The sequence below is a fragment of the Nuphar pumila genome, chromosome 2, assembly GCF_984573655.1.
Source record: "Nuphar pumila chromosome 2, dmNupPumi1.hap1.1, whole genome shotgun sequence".
NCBI classification, from domain to species: Eukaryota; Viridiplantae; Streptophyta; class Magnoliopsida; order Nymphaeales; family Nymphaeaceae; genus Nuphar; species Nuphar pumila.
In genome coordinates, this window is record NC_143250.1 from 91,607,061 (window position 1) to 91,620,982 (window position 13,922).

General features: G+C 37.5%; 1 protein-coding gene across 1 annotated transcript; it reads right to left on the reverse strand.

Annotated features, from left to right (window-relative positions):
* Positions 1-4,262: 4,262 nt before the first annotated feature.
* Positions 4,263-6,665, reverse strand: LOC149846085 (uncharacterized). The gene is made up of 3 exons (XM_089997840.1): positions 6,606-6,665; positions 4,666-4,741; positions 4,263-4,588 (listed from the first exon to the last, which is right to left on the reverse strand). The coding sequence occupies exons 1-3, from the start codon at positions 6,632-6,634 to the stop codon at positions 4,439-4,441; spliced, it is 255 nt and encodes an 84-aa protein (XP_089853966.1). The 5' UTR covers positions 6,635-6,665; the 3' UTR covers positions 4,263-4,438.
* Between the last annotated feature and the right edge of the window lie 7,257 nt (positions 6,666-13,922).

Consider the following 13,922-nt stretch of genomic DNA (forward strand, 5'->3'; position numbering starts at 1 on the left):
TACAAATGTCTGCTGCCAATTTCATCTGATATAAAATGTATCCTCGCGGGGAGTAAGCCACTTCAATTCCTAAAAAATATCTCAAGAATCCAAGGTCAAACATATCAAAAGTTTCTTTTAACATAGACTTCACATCATTTACCCCCTTTTTGTCATCCCCAGTGATGATCATATCATCAACATATAACAGAAGAATAACAATGAAATTACCTGTTTTCTTGATAAAAAGAGCAGTGTCAGTATAGCAAGAAGTAAATCCTAAATTGATTAATACATTACTAAACTTATCATACCAAGTTTTAGGAGCTTGCTTAAGTCCATATAAGGCCTTTTTTAATTTTAAAATTTTACCATTCAAATTCATACCCGGAGGTGGTTCCATGTAAACTTTTTCATTTAAATTTCCATTTAAAAATGCATTTTTGACATCTAGTTGAAAATTTGACCATTTTTTAGCAGAGGCTATTGCAATAAGAGCTCGAACACTAGTCATTCGAGCAACAGGGGCAAAGGTTTCATCATATTTTATCCCATACTCTTGGGCATATCCCTTGGCCACTAACCTGACCTTATATCTTTCTAAAGATCCATCACACTTAGTTTTAACTTTAAAAACCCATCGGCATCCAATGGGTTTCTTGCCATTGGGTGGATCAACGATTTCCCAAGTTTGAGCCCTCTTAAGAGCATTAAGTTTCAGTTCCATTGCTTCATTCCAATGAGCATATTGTCTAGCATCATTATAATGAGTTGGTTTATGAATTGAGTGAAGAGCAAGCAGACATGCCCAAAAATTTAGAGAAAAGGAATCATAAGATACAAATCTATTTGATATTTTTGAAATACGATTTGATCTTCTTTGAAAGGTTTCTTTAGTTGACTCATTTTGAGAGAATTTTTCAAGGGCACAAGGAGGATTACTTTCATTTCTTCTAGAGTAGACTTGTATTTGCCTTTGTACATTTTCTTGTAAATTTTGGTCATCATTTGGAGGTTCAAAAAAATCGTCTATGAGCGATTCACTAGATTCAACATTATCATCAATGACCTTTTCTTGAGGCAATAAGTCAAATAAAAAAGAATAATCAATATCTTCATTTGGTTTATGCGAAAAACCATTTTCTTCTTCTAAGAATGTGACATCTTTTGAGATATAAAGTTTATTATTTGATATGTCAAAGCATCGATAACCTTTTTGTTTTTCGCCATATCCTAAGAAAATGCATTCAATAGCTCTAGAAGAAAGTTTATCATTTTTGTGAGTTAAAACAAAGCATTTACATCCGAAAATTCTTAGTCTTTTATAATCGGGAGACATATTGTAAAGTTTCTCAAATGGAGAAAGATTTTTTAAAGAAGATGAAGGAGTTCTATTGATAAGATACGTTGAGGTTAGAACCGCTTCGGCCCAAAAAGATTTTGGAATATTTTTTGAGATTAATAAGGTTCTTGTGGTTTCTATTATGTGCCTATGCTTTCTTTCCGCAATACCATTTTGTTGCGGAGTGTTTGGACAAGAACGTTGATGGCAAATTCCGTTTTCTTTTAAATAGTTTTGAAATTCATTGGACATGTATTCACCTTCCGAGTCGGACCTAAGAATTGATAGATTTCCCAAAAATTGATTTTTAACCATCGCATGAAATTCTTTAAAGAAGGAGAAAACTTCGGATTTGCGACTTAAGAAGTAAATCCATGTAAATCGAGTGAAGTCATCAATAAAGACCACATAGTACGAAAATCCTCCTTTGGACAAAATAGGGGAAGGTCCCATACATCGGAATGAACAAGTTCAAAAGGCCGAGTGGTGAAATAATTTCTTTGAGGAAATGGAGTAGCTTTAGATTTCCCAAAAATGCAATCTTTACAAGTAATGTGATTGTCTTTACAAGTATTGTTCAAAAAAGGAAAAAGAGACATTTTTACAAAATTTGGATGACCAAGTCTCTCATGCCAAATTCTAATACTTTTGTCCTTTACAAGATTGCAAGATGACTTAGATGGAAGAGTCAAAAAATCCATAAAATAGAGATCACCCTTTCTATGGCCTTGCCCAATCAGCTTCCCTGACTGGAGATCCTGCACGGTGCAATCTTTAGGTGAGAAAGAGACTTGGCATCATGATCGGTGATTTGGGAAACGGAAAAAAGATTTAGATTAATTTTTGGAACGACTCTTACTTTAGGAACAAAGAAAGTTTGAGAAGTTTTAAAATCAAGTGTTCCAATACTTTCAATTTTTAAAGATGTCCCATCGGCCGTTGAAACATAAGAAGATATGGGTTCGGAAAAAACATTAGAAAGCGAGTTTTTATGAGATGTCATGTGAAAAGAAGCACCAGAGTCTAGTATCCACGTACCTGGAGGTGATGAAGAGTAGGCGATGGCGGCTCCGGATGTTGAAGATGAAGAAGTCTTGAGAAGATGTTGGAGAACTTCGGAGATATGATTAAGAGTTTCTTTGATATCTCCCTCTTTGACACTTTCTTCTTCCTTCTTTGGGGAATTTTCTCCAACCGCGGCCACTTTTCCTTTAAGCTTTGGGCAAACCGGTTTAATGTGACCCGGTTGATTACAATAGTGGCAAATCACTCCCTTTCTATATCCATTATTTTTGTTAAAGTGGGGAGGTCTATATGCTTTTACATTTGATCCGGGCCTAGAAACGACCAAAACTTCATCACTCTTGATACTTAGGCCAAGTCGAGTTTCTTCTTGGCATACTTCGGCAAGGGCGTCTTCAATGGGTAAGGCTTTACTTCTATAGAGAAGGGATGCCCTAACTTGTTCATATTCCGGTCGTAGACCATGAAGAAATTGGAAAAAGTGTTCATTTTCAATTTGTTATCTTCTTAACTCAATATCTTCCGGAGCCACCCATTTAGGCTCAAGAAGAACAAGCTCATCCCAAAGAGGAGTTAAAGAGCTAAAGTAGTCACGGACACTCATATCTGCTTGTCTAGTGGAACGAATTTTCTCTTGACAAAAAAATTGTCTAGCAAGATCCTTTTGGGTATACATACCCTTAAGGAAGAACCATGCCTCATTGACTCTTCTAAATTTTGCAATATTTGCACAATTTTTGAGATCCACATTGTTCATAAACCATGCCAAAATTTTGGCATGATTACTTTCCCAATCCTCAATTTTGGATTGATGATCATTTATAGCTTTGATAAGTTCATCGCCATCTAAAGCCTTTTAAACATCATTTTCAATTTTAGTGAGAACAAGAGAGAGTTCGGGAGTAGTTCCCATAACAAAACCCCAAAGTTTCTTACCTCTTAGATGATTTTTCATAGCGGAGGCCCACATAAGATAATTGGATCCATTGAGCTTGAAAGAAAGCTCAACTTTAGAATCACGTTCCATAGGAGCCAAAAGGTCTTTTTTTTCTTCTTCAAAAGCTTGAGAGGCACGCGTCCCAAGGCACCAAAAAGGTAGAAGCCAGATCACCAACCTTGCTCTGATACCATGTAATGAAAGGGGGGAGCGGCGGAAGCACCAATAAAGTAAATCACTCTTTAAGAGTGATTCCAAGAGCCAAGAACACAAACACTAAAAGTGTATACAAAACCCCACAAAAGGGAAAAATGACAAAAAGTCATAAGTTAGATATTATTGAAGAAGGAAAAAAGAGGGTGAACAACCCTTGCAATACAAGAGGAAAACCTCCTCTATTTATGGAAGGGACCACAAGAGGCTCCCATGTAGTCGTTGGGAGCCCCAACGGTCATAAATATGACTGTTGGGGCCCCAACGGTCATAAATATGACCGTTGGGGCCCCAACGACTACATGAGTGGGGCCCTTGTGGTCTTACAAAAAGGTAAAAAATAAAAAAGGAAAAAAGAAAAGAAAAATAAAAAAAGGAAAAAGGGGTTACATGGGGATTTACCAAAATACCCCTATCGGGTATTTTGAAAATCAAAAAAGAAAAAACTGTATATATATACATATATGTATATATATACGTATGTATATATATATAAGTATATGTATATATATATATATATTTATATATACATAATTTAACAATTTTTACAGGTTCAAGTAGTATTTATTTGACATACCGTACAATGGAATTTTGTGTGTGTATAGATGCATGTGTGTACCACAGGTTTACACCTTCTTATAGGGTAACTCTTTGGAAATTAACCATGAGACAAGCAGAGGCTTGATTTTTAGTCTTTACCATTCAGTATCGTCGCCATCCAACCAAGAAATGTTTAAACAAACTATTTGGGCTGCAACTATCAGAAGATACTCCAACAAAAGTTAGTTACGAGTCTCACAGATACAAACACCTATAACATAATATTTAGAGGTAACAGGCTTCTATTACCCACGTCAGCATGGTAATTTATTTAAAAACATATATATTACCAACAGTGATTGAAGGTGTGGGAAAACAAGAATCTGCAATCCTGGTCACAAGATTCAGTACCCATCAGAAAGAGAGCAAGCCTTTTCAGGTGTCATGTACAGAACATCAAACTGCCCGCTCTTGGCATTAGAATAGGCAGAGATATCTTTCTGGGTGCTTCCAAGATATTGAGCCCTGATACCCCGTCGAGTCAGACTCATCACCTAGTAGTCCAGAAAGACAAGTATTATATTTTGTTTTTCAATATTATATGGAGTAACCAAGCCAAGTATAACCACACCTGATCTTGCATCGAATTGATTAGTGGGCTTATGACCACAGCAGTCTTTCCAGTAGTTAGTGGAGGAATTTGATAGCTGCAGAAGATGTTTGTCATAACAAAGCAATGGAATAAGTTGGATCAAGAACATCAGAAAACAGAAGGCAATCATTCCCTAACAGGAAACCACACTCTTTTTATTGATTCAAAATAGGGACCACCAAGAATATGATAAGAAATAGTCTTCAATAAGTGCAACTAGTAAAGGAAGACTGATATAAGTTGCTCTTGTTGCAAAAGAAAACATGTTCTAAAACAAATGGAAGCCACATTTAACTCCACAATCTGCAATTGAAAATTCAATGGTTTCAAATATAAAAGATTAGGAAAAATATCATAAATTTGTAGATAAAATTTAAATTTTGAAGGACCAAAAATATGCTTAAGACACATTTAAAACAAAACCTCCTGACAAACCTAGAATTTGGTATGGGATAAACGTTACATATCAAACACAGATAAGGACTTAAAGGCAGCTTGATTTTTTAGTACCATTATTAAACAAAATGTTTCAACGTTATATGCATGCGTTTGTTTAGATTGTACACCTTAAAAGAGGGAAACATAAGCCTAGCAGGTGATAACTTCACATATCCAAGACATTCACCAGATATGCAAAAGTATCTGTGCAATTTTGACTTTTTATAGTAATACAATCGGTTTTTACAAGAACCTTTCTTTATGTCAACAGGTAAGGAGGCCAAGCCTTTCATTGCTGCTTTTATTTTTCAAACGCAGGCAAACAACCGTAGGAATGCAAGCAACAAACTAGAAAATACAAAGTTGAAGAAAACAGTAGGCCAGAAAGAGCCATTGACTTGTTGCTTACATTAACTATTAAGAAAACAATCTAATAAAAAAGGGCAGTACAGCTAGATAGATCTACTTGCCAAACCATATTAAACAACATCAGGTAAAGGAGTCTGTTTTTATTTAATCTGGTACCTTATAGGAATTGAAAATTGCAGAATCCTATAAGAAACAACTCCGCTGGCAAATGAAGCTGAAGAAAACATGTAACCAACAAAACCACAAGAATTCAAACGTACACCACACCCTAGAAGTTTATCCAAGTTTATTATTTGATTAAATTCAGATTTATATTTTGGCTGGTGCACAGGAGCCAATGCAACAAATATCCTCATTAGGCCAGGGGAAGTCTGCCCGTGTTGTGATGCCATTGTGTGTGTGCATCTGGATGAAATAGACCGATGCTAATGAAAAAGCATTACCACCATATGTACCAGTAAGCAGCCTTAATACATCAATGATGAAGAGTGACTTGTTTAACACAGTTATGAAATCCAGTTCTTGATAGATGGAACATTATCTGATTGTCCCATATCTTCTGGCCAAGCTAGATATGAATAAAATGCACAACACCGATTCCGCGAAAAGATGTGCATTGGGTTCAAATTTCTCTTCGCATAGAATAGACCAGCCAGCTAACCATGTCACAAGGACACCGCTTAAGTACACGAAGGCACGCTCTTCATGTGTTGTTTCCCATTAAGAACAGTACACGAGGGGGACAAAGATGAAAGTAAATTGGGTGAGAAGCTAACCAAATAGAGACCTCACCTCTCCAGAGTGGAGGGCTTCTCTCTTAGAACCAGACATGATAAGGTTCTTGCCCTAACAGTCATATCACGGACACAGCTTGAAATGAATTTTCTTTTTTTAACAGTAGCATTTTGATTCACTATAAGTACAAAATTCAGAACACTGGTTTTAATGCAATAAATGGAGAATCACTTTATGCTGCACCAAAAAACTAAGAATGATGGTTCAGATTTCTTCAATGCCCGTTTATAGATAGTATTTAGTTATGATTTTTCACTAATCGAGATTATATCCATGATTCAAAACCAAAGGGACCTAATCTCAATGCAGCAACGTACCACACAGACATTCCACTTCCGGTTGCCATGACAACCAACGCATCCCTTCCGCTCAAAATTTCCTTAATGATCTCTTTCTGGTTACGCCGAAAATGAGAGAATCCAAAATATTTCTGTGCACAAAACGCAAACGGCAGCATCAGATACAATACTTGCGATCAAACTAAAATGCTCGGGAGGGAAACAGGGGGCCCATTTTCCCCCGTTTAACAGCTTCCTTTGATCCTTTTCTTTTTCCTTGTCATTCTCTTGAAAGAGTCGGAGGGAGAAGGAGAAAAACAAAAGGGGCAAGAAAAAAAGATAGAAAACCCATAGACGGATGGCAGTTTTGGTGGTGATGACCGGTGGATGGCAACGGGAACAACGAGCGAGGATGGACAGGGGTGTACTCTTCATGCAGTATTGGTGGAGCGGAAGTCCCGTACGTAGCCCGTAGGGAGAAGAGAAGAGGAGAGGAGAAGAGACTCCTTTTAAAAAAAAAGAGCGAAGGACAGGGGTGTACTCTTCATGCAGTATTGGTGGAGCAGAAGTGTCTTGCGGGGCTGTAAGCGGATGTTCTTTTGGTACAGCAAGAACATATATGCATGAGTATTTAAAAATAAGATGAGCAACAAATGACCATGACAATCCTAAGAGCCGTGAACTTTTCTCCCTTTGATGGGCCTCAAGGAGAAAATTAGGTCCAGATCCTGTTTGGAATCTCGGAGCTGGGCGGGGTAAAATATGAATCACATCCGTGGAAGTTAGACTGAATCTGAACCCAAAATGCATGTGGTGATGTTGGATCAGGAAATAAATAGAACAAAACAAGCTGTTTGCATGTAAAAAGTGCCCTCGGGTCAAATTTTAACTCAGATCAACTCCAGATCTGACTTAAAATGTTGAACTGAATCTGATCCAAAGGTGATCTGATTGAACATATCCTAATCTGATCTAAATCCACATTCAAATTTTAATTAAAGGATTCGTATCCCAAAAAATATGTCTAGATTCATCAGATTTGCAGCCCTACTTGGAAACCATATAAACTCTGGTAAGGCAGAAATATGATCTCAAATGTGATTCATTTATTGCTTGGGTCTGGTTCCAATGTATGGAAATACAGATTAAGCTCAGTTGGATACTGCATAAACAGTGGGGAGCCAAGAACCTAAATTAGGGTGGGCACAAATGCACAGTAAAAAAAAAAATCTAAAATCTAATTAATATTCATGCTATTTAAAAAATAAATATAAAACATAAATCTTGAATCGTAACAAACATTATTCATATATATAATAATTAAAAAAAACCATAAAATTATAAGTTTATAACTAAAACCAAGCATGTGTAATCTAGTTTAATGTTGATTGAAAAGAAAAAACAAAGAAGTACCTAAATGCTAATTAAACAAAAAAACAAAAAAACCCTAAAACCTAAAGATATATTCGTGGTTCATGCTATTTTAAAAAAAAATCAAAAACCTAAATCCTAAACAAACATTATTCACATGCATATGCTAATTGAAAAAAAAAACCTTAAAATTCTAAGTTTCTAACTAAAATTAAGCATGCATGCTTAATGTTGATTAAAAATGAAAATGCAAAAATACCTAATTAAATATTCATCTTATTTAAAAATCCAAAATCAAACACCTAAATGCTAATTGAAAAAAATACAAAAAAAAATAAAACCTAATTAATTTTCACATCATTTAAAAAAATAAATATAAAACCTAAATCCTAACAAACATTATTCATATATGTAATAATTAAAAAAACCCTAAAATTCTAAGTTTATAAGTAAAACCAAGCACGTGGAATCAAATTTAATGTGATTAAATTGAAAAAAACACAGAAATACCTAAATGCTATTTTTTTTAAGAGGTATCTAAATGCTAATTGAAAAAAAAACAAAAAAAAGCATAAAACCTAATAAAATATTCATAGTTCATGATATTTTAAAAATAAAAACTAAATCAAAAACCTAAATCCTAAACAAACACCATTGTCATGTATATGCTAATTAAAAAAACCTAAAACCTAATTAAATATTCATGCTATTAAAAAAACAAAATAAAAACCCTCAATTCTAACAAATACCATTTATAGTTTCATACATAGGCTAATTGAAACAAAAAAATAACAAACCCTCAAAATTCTAACTAAAATCAAGCACGTGGAATCATGTCTCACGTTGATAAAAGAACAATGTAGAAATAACTAATAAATATCTATTTTATTAAAGAAACCTCAATGCTAATTGAAAAAACACACAAAAATCATAAAACCTAATTATTGATATGCAACTATTTAAGAAAAAGTAAATAAAAAATCTAAATTCTAAGTCCGAACAAACATCATTATTAATTTCATATAATAATTGAAAAAACCAAAAAATCACCAAAATCCCTAACCTTAAAAAAGGCATAAGAAAAAGAAGTTCAGATGCTCACCATGCTAGAGAGATTGTTGGATGGCACAGGGAGGAACGCAGCCACACACACAGGCATCACGCCTGACCCCGGCCTAAGCAAAAATTCAAAGAGAGAGAGAGAGACTTGTGCAGTGGCACCTCCAAACGACGGATGGTCACAGTCGCCCTGTAGTATGGTGGCACTCCAAGAGAGAGGCGGCGTTCGGCGGCGGGGAGAGAGAGAGGTGACTTTGGTCAGACCCAGGTGGTGCCCACCCTGACCTAGGGCACCTCTAATGTGTGCTCTGGGTCAGGGTGGGCACTAACCACCTTGACCTGATACCCCTTGGGAGAGTTTTTCATGTCAGGATATGCACGTGCCCACCCTGGCCATAAGCCACTGTCTACAAAGATCCTGGTCATTGATATCTAAGATACTACCTGTACCCACTAATCCCCAAAATAGCTTAGATGCATCCTTGATTCAAACAGATTTATCTGGTTCGCTTCTGCTTAGTTATCCTAGGACCATGACCCAGTCTTGGATTCTTGGACCGGATACTGTGGATATTAGCTAAAATGCCTTTTGTTTTTAGGTGATTGCAGTTCACTGCTTTCTTAAGTTTTTTCTGCTTTCAGCTAATTGCGTTTAGGCACAATCCAATCAAGTAAAATTTCATGTTAAGCTTCCTGCCACTTGTCATTGATAACAAAGTAGGCTATGGATTACTACGCTTATAAGACACAGTTCATAACCTAAATGGTGTGTAGGATGATCAAAAGGCATTAATTAGATCTGACTTAAAATGCCGAACTGAATAAAAAAAAAATCGATTTCCACACCTGAATTTGCATTCGGATCATATTGTAAAGATCCAAATACAACAATAATGTGTCTGATCTGAATCAGATATCCAATTCCCTTGCAGCCATAAACTCAGTAGGAATAGTAGAGTTGCAACATTTTCTATGCCCATTTGGAAACTGGCACCTGGAGAGGCAACTATGAAATCCACGTAGCTTTACAAACAACTTCATAATGTATTTACCAAATATTGATCGGAGTCGGGAGGCAGTGGAAAGTACTAAATCCACAATCCACATTATTTGTGGTTTCATACTTCCATCCCCAGCTAACTTAGACTGCTGGTCCTTAATTTGAGTCTGAATGATAAGGCCGGCCGGCTAATTTATCGAATCCCGAGAAAAATGTAAATGAAGGAAAAAGGAACCGCCCAAACGTAAAATCACTGCATCACATTGATTGAAGTGACCAGGAATCCACAAACACCGCAAGTTGTGTTGATAGAACGTGCTTTTCCGGGTAGGTTAGGTGAGAAACGCTTACGGAAGGACTTGTAATGATTGTTTTATTCTCTATATGGCCTTTTGAAAAGAAAAAAACCCAGGAATCGGCACCCTGGCTTTTTGCCCATTTTGGAGTGGAGTGGAGTGGAGTACCTCTACCGAAAATCGACGCACACAAGCATGTGGTGATGACTCACGAGAAGAACAAACGCCAAAGGCGAGTTGGGGATGCTGGACATGGTGGGAACTGACGTAGATAAGTTCATCCATTCCAATTTTCAAATACCGGGTGAAGTCCCAAAACCAAAGTTGGCTTTCCTCCACGTGCTTGTCTCATGATCTAACGATGCTCATGTTCGCTTTTGCTTCTCCTATTAATTTAATCCACCATTCCAGATTGAGCAGAAGCTAAGAAGTGCTTTGATGGAAGTCTTGTATGATTACGGGTCATGCTCATTCGGAATTCGTGAGTGCTTAGCAGCACAAGCGGAGGGATGGTGTTTTGAAAACAATCCAACGGGGACGTTGCAAGTTTGAATCCCAATTCTATGGTTGTATAACTGGTAAGAAGAGCTTTCTCTTCGAAGAAAAAAATCTAACGTCGTCTCATATGGCCTCGGGAGGCGAGACGGAACATGTCAATCTTTTAATTTGGCCGAGTCCAGCTGAACCAAAGTTGATCAAGTAGGGGCTTGGTAGGGCCGGTAGGTGAGCATTTTTTAGCCCACCTGGACCACTCAGTGTGTGTGTGTGGTTGAAAGGATCAAAATGAGAAAGAAAGAAAGTTACCACAAGGAATCCGCCGCATCCACCAAGTATCATTTATGACCGGTTCAAAGGTGGCGCCTTTCATTTTTTCCAGATATATGAAGATTTAAAGTTCATCTGAGAACCTCTATAATAAGCGGGGGCAACGCGACCTGCGATTTACCATCTCGATCTCCCTGCAATATATACACACAGGAACATGATTCCACTGTCGCAAAGGAGAGGACTACAAACCAAAACATTCTTTCACCCCCCCCACAAAAAAAAAAAAAAAAAGCAAAGTGAACCTTTCCACGTCGAAACGACGTACCAGTATCACCCACCTTTCTTCTTTCTCCTATATATTCATTCACCTATTCTGCCCTTAGAGGGCTTCCAAGTTCCAACCAGTTCAACTCAAGCTCCTCTCTTTATCATCAACTTCCCCGTTGTATATTTCATAGCGCGCGATTGAGGCTTCGTTTCATCGTGCCTTTCTTAGCCTTTTGGATACCTCAAAACTCCAAAGAGCTATTATGTCTAGAATTTTCCCAGGAAGTGATACCAAACTTCTACCTCCATCAGCAACAAATACTACTTCCGTTTTCACAATCTGGAAGAAGTGCAGTATGTCTTTCGATTGTATGGACGGTTTTATGGTGTTCGATAGCAGAGGGAGGTTGGTGTTCAGGGTCGACAACTACAGGAGGAGTTGCCGATGCCTGACTCGGGATGTAGTGCTCATGGACGGCGAAGGGAGGTCGTTGGTGACTCTGCGCCCCAAGGTAATCTTAATTTCATGCTCAAAAATATGATGATAGAAATTAACCTGTACGCAAGCATATATAATAACGAAGGCAGGAAACTTACAAACATAATCGATATATCTATGAATGTCCATTGTTTCATACTTTGAAACAATCAATCGAATCAACGAACCGAATAAAAGATTATTTACGCAGTGTTATTATGATGACAAAATGTGGAAGACTTGGATGAGTTTAAAACGTTTTTAGTTTAGGTTCAAAACTCACGGTAGTTGAAACCAATCCTCCAAAACCGGTTGTCCTGGAAAATTATGATGTGCTCACGTTTAATTTCTTGCAAATATTAGGTAAAGTTTTAACATCTTGACGGTTATGAGTGTGAGAGGTGAGAGAATCCACTGTGACTGAGCCACAAGCTGTAGGGAATTAGGGACGTCTTTCGAGTAGGGTAGTACAGCAACCCCATTCAGCGGCATTTGGTAAATTCCTTCCATATTTAATTGCACAAAGGATCAGATCTGCTGTGTATTACTGTCATGTAATAATTGTAAGCAGGTTTTCAAGGTTCAAAACCCTGATTTCAGTGCCTTAGATGTGGTTCTTATGGAATAGGGGTTTTAATTTGATCAAATCACATGTCCATGTCTTATCGAGCTGTGACCCACTTTCCATATCTAGGACAGATCAGGTGATTCGACAAAACACAAAATTTCTGTGCTTTGAAATCACCACCGTCCATCACTTCAATCATCATCATGAACCCCACTGCCTGCATTCAAAACACAATCATTTGATCCATTCTCTTCCACATCACGCTCGCACAACCAGAGACGTGGGATCCAGCTTCCCTTGTCTTGCACCAACGCACCTGCCCTAGGTGAAGAGTAAGGCAATATGACATGAGAGAACAAGGTTGGTGGGCCTGATGTGTGCTTCCCCATTGTTCCTAGCATCCAATCCGGATCAAGTCGTCTTATGACTCTTATCCCCACCCAAAATGTAAATGTGATCCTTCTTTGGTCGTTTATTCGGTCTCTTATTCATCAGTTTATACTGGACAGATTCTGAGCATGCATGAACAGTGGGATGGATTCAAAGGTGAAGCAAGCCTAAGAAGAAGACAGAGAGGGCATGCTTTCTCAATCAGGAAGCGCTATATGGTGAAGAATAAGGGCCAAGCCGTGGTCTATATCGGTGAAAACTTTCCAGTGCCAGATTTTTACATCGAAGGAAACTACAACAAGAGGTGTTGCAAGATCCAACACGCCACTGGAGAATTGGCAGCTGAGATACGTAGAAAACAGGTGAACACCGCCGTTTTGTTGGGAAGTGATGTCTTCAGCCTCATCATTCAGCCAGGCTTTGACAGCGAACTAATCATGGCCTTTATCATTGTCATGGATAGGATAAGCTGGAAGCCCTTCATCCCTGCGTTGTGCTGTTGACGGAGACTAAACTAGTAAATCTCCCAGGTGAGAGTTTTGCTAGATCAGCCAACTTGCACTCTGAAACTATTGTACAGCTTCTGCCATCTTTAGCAATAAAAAAGCTAAGCATACACTATTTTGTTACATGATTTTCTACAGATTAAAATTAAAAAACGGTCAGAGGATGCTACTTTGCAAAACCAAGTTCATAAATTTGCTTTTCCTTCTGCTTTTGCATTACAAATAGTTAAAATGCAAATGCATGAGCTGTAAAATCAATCAAACATGACCACGCCAAAACCTAATTGTTTGACTCCTTTCCTTTGCTTGGGAAAACATAAACCAGTCTACAGCATCATAGTTAACCAAACCAACAACAAAATGAGAGGAAGTTTGTCGGTGCAGGAACAGCATGCAATCAAAAGTTACACTGATCAAATAGACAGGTATATGTGCTTAGACACTCTGTTAGGCAGGCTTTCCATTATTACAATCACAGAGACTTGTTTTCAAAAAGAAAATAGAACAATCACAAAGATACTTCAAGAAGATTATACTTCTGTTAAACAATATTTTCTGAAAAACAATAGAACCACCTGTAGACAATCCACTTGAGATCAAGATGCTGAACGACAAATCACAAACAAATACTGATCCTTGGCAATGGGGTACGT

Bases quoted from the DNA above. Each gene is read 5' to 3' on its own strand.
- LOC149846085 (XM_089997840.1), bottom strand. From the start codon at position 6,634: ATGGCAACCGGAAGTGGAATGTCTGTGTG. The intron at 4,742-6,605 runs GTACGTTGCTGC...CATCTTCTGCAG, and splicing joins GGAAGTGGAATGTCTGTGTG to CTATCAAATTCCTCCACTAA. The intron at 4,589-4,665 runs GTGTGGTTATAC...CTGGACTACTAG, and splicing joins TCAATTCGATGCAAGATCAG to GTGATGAGTCTGACTCGACG.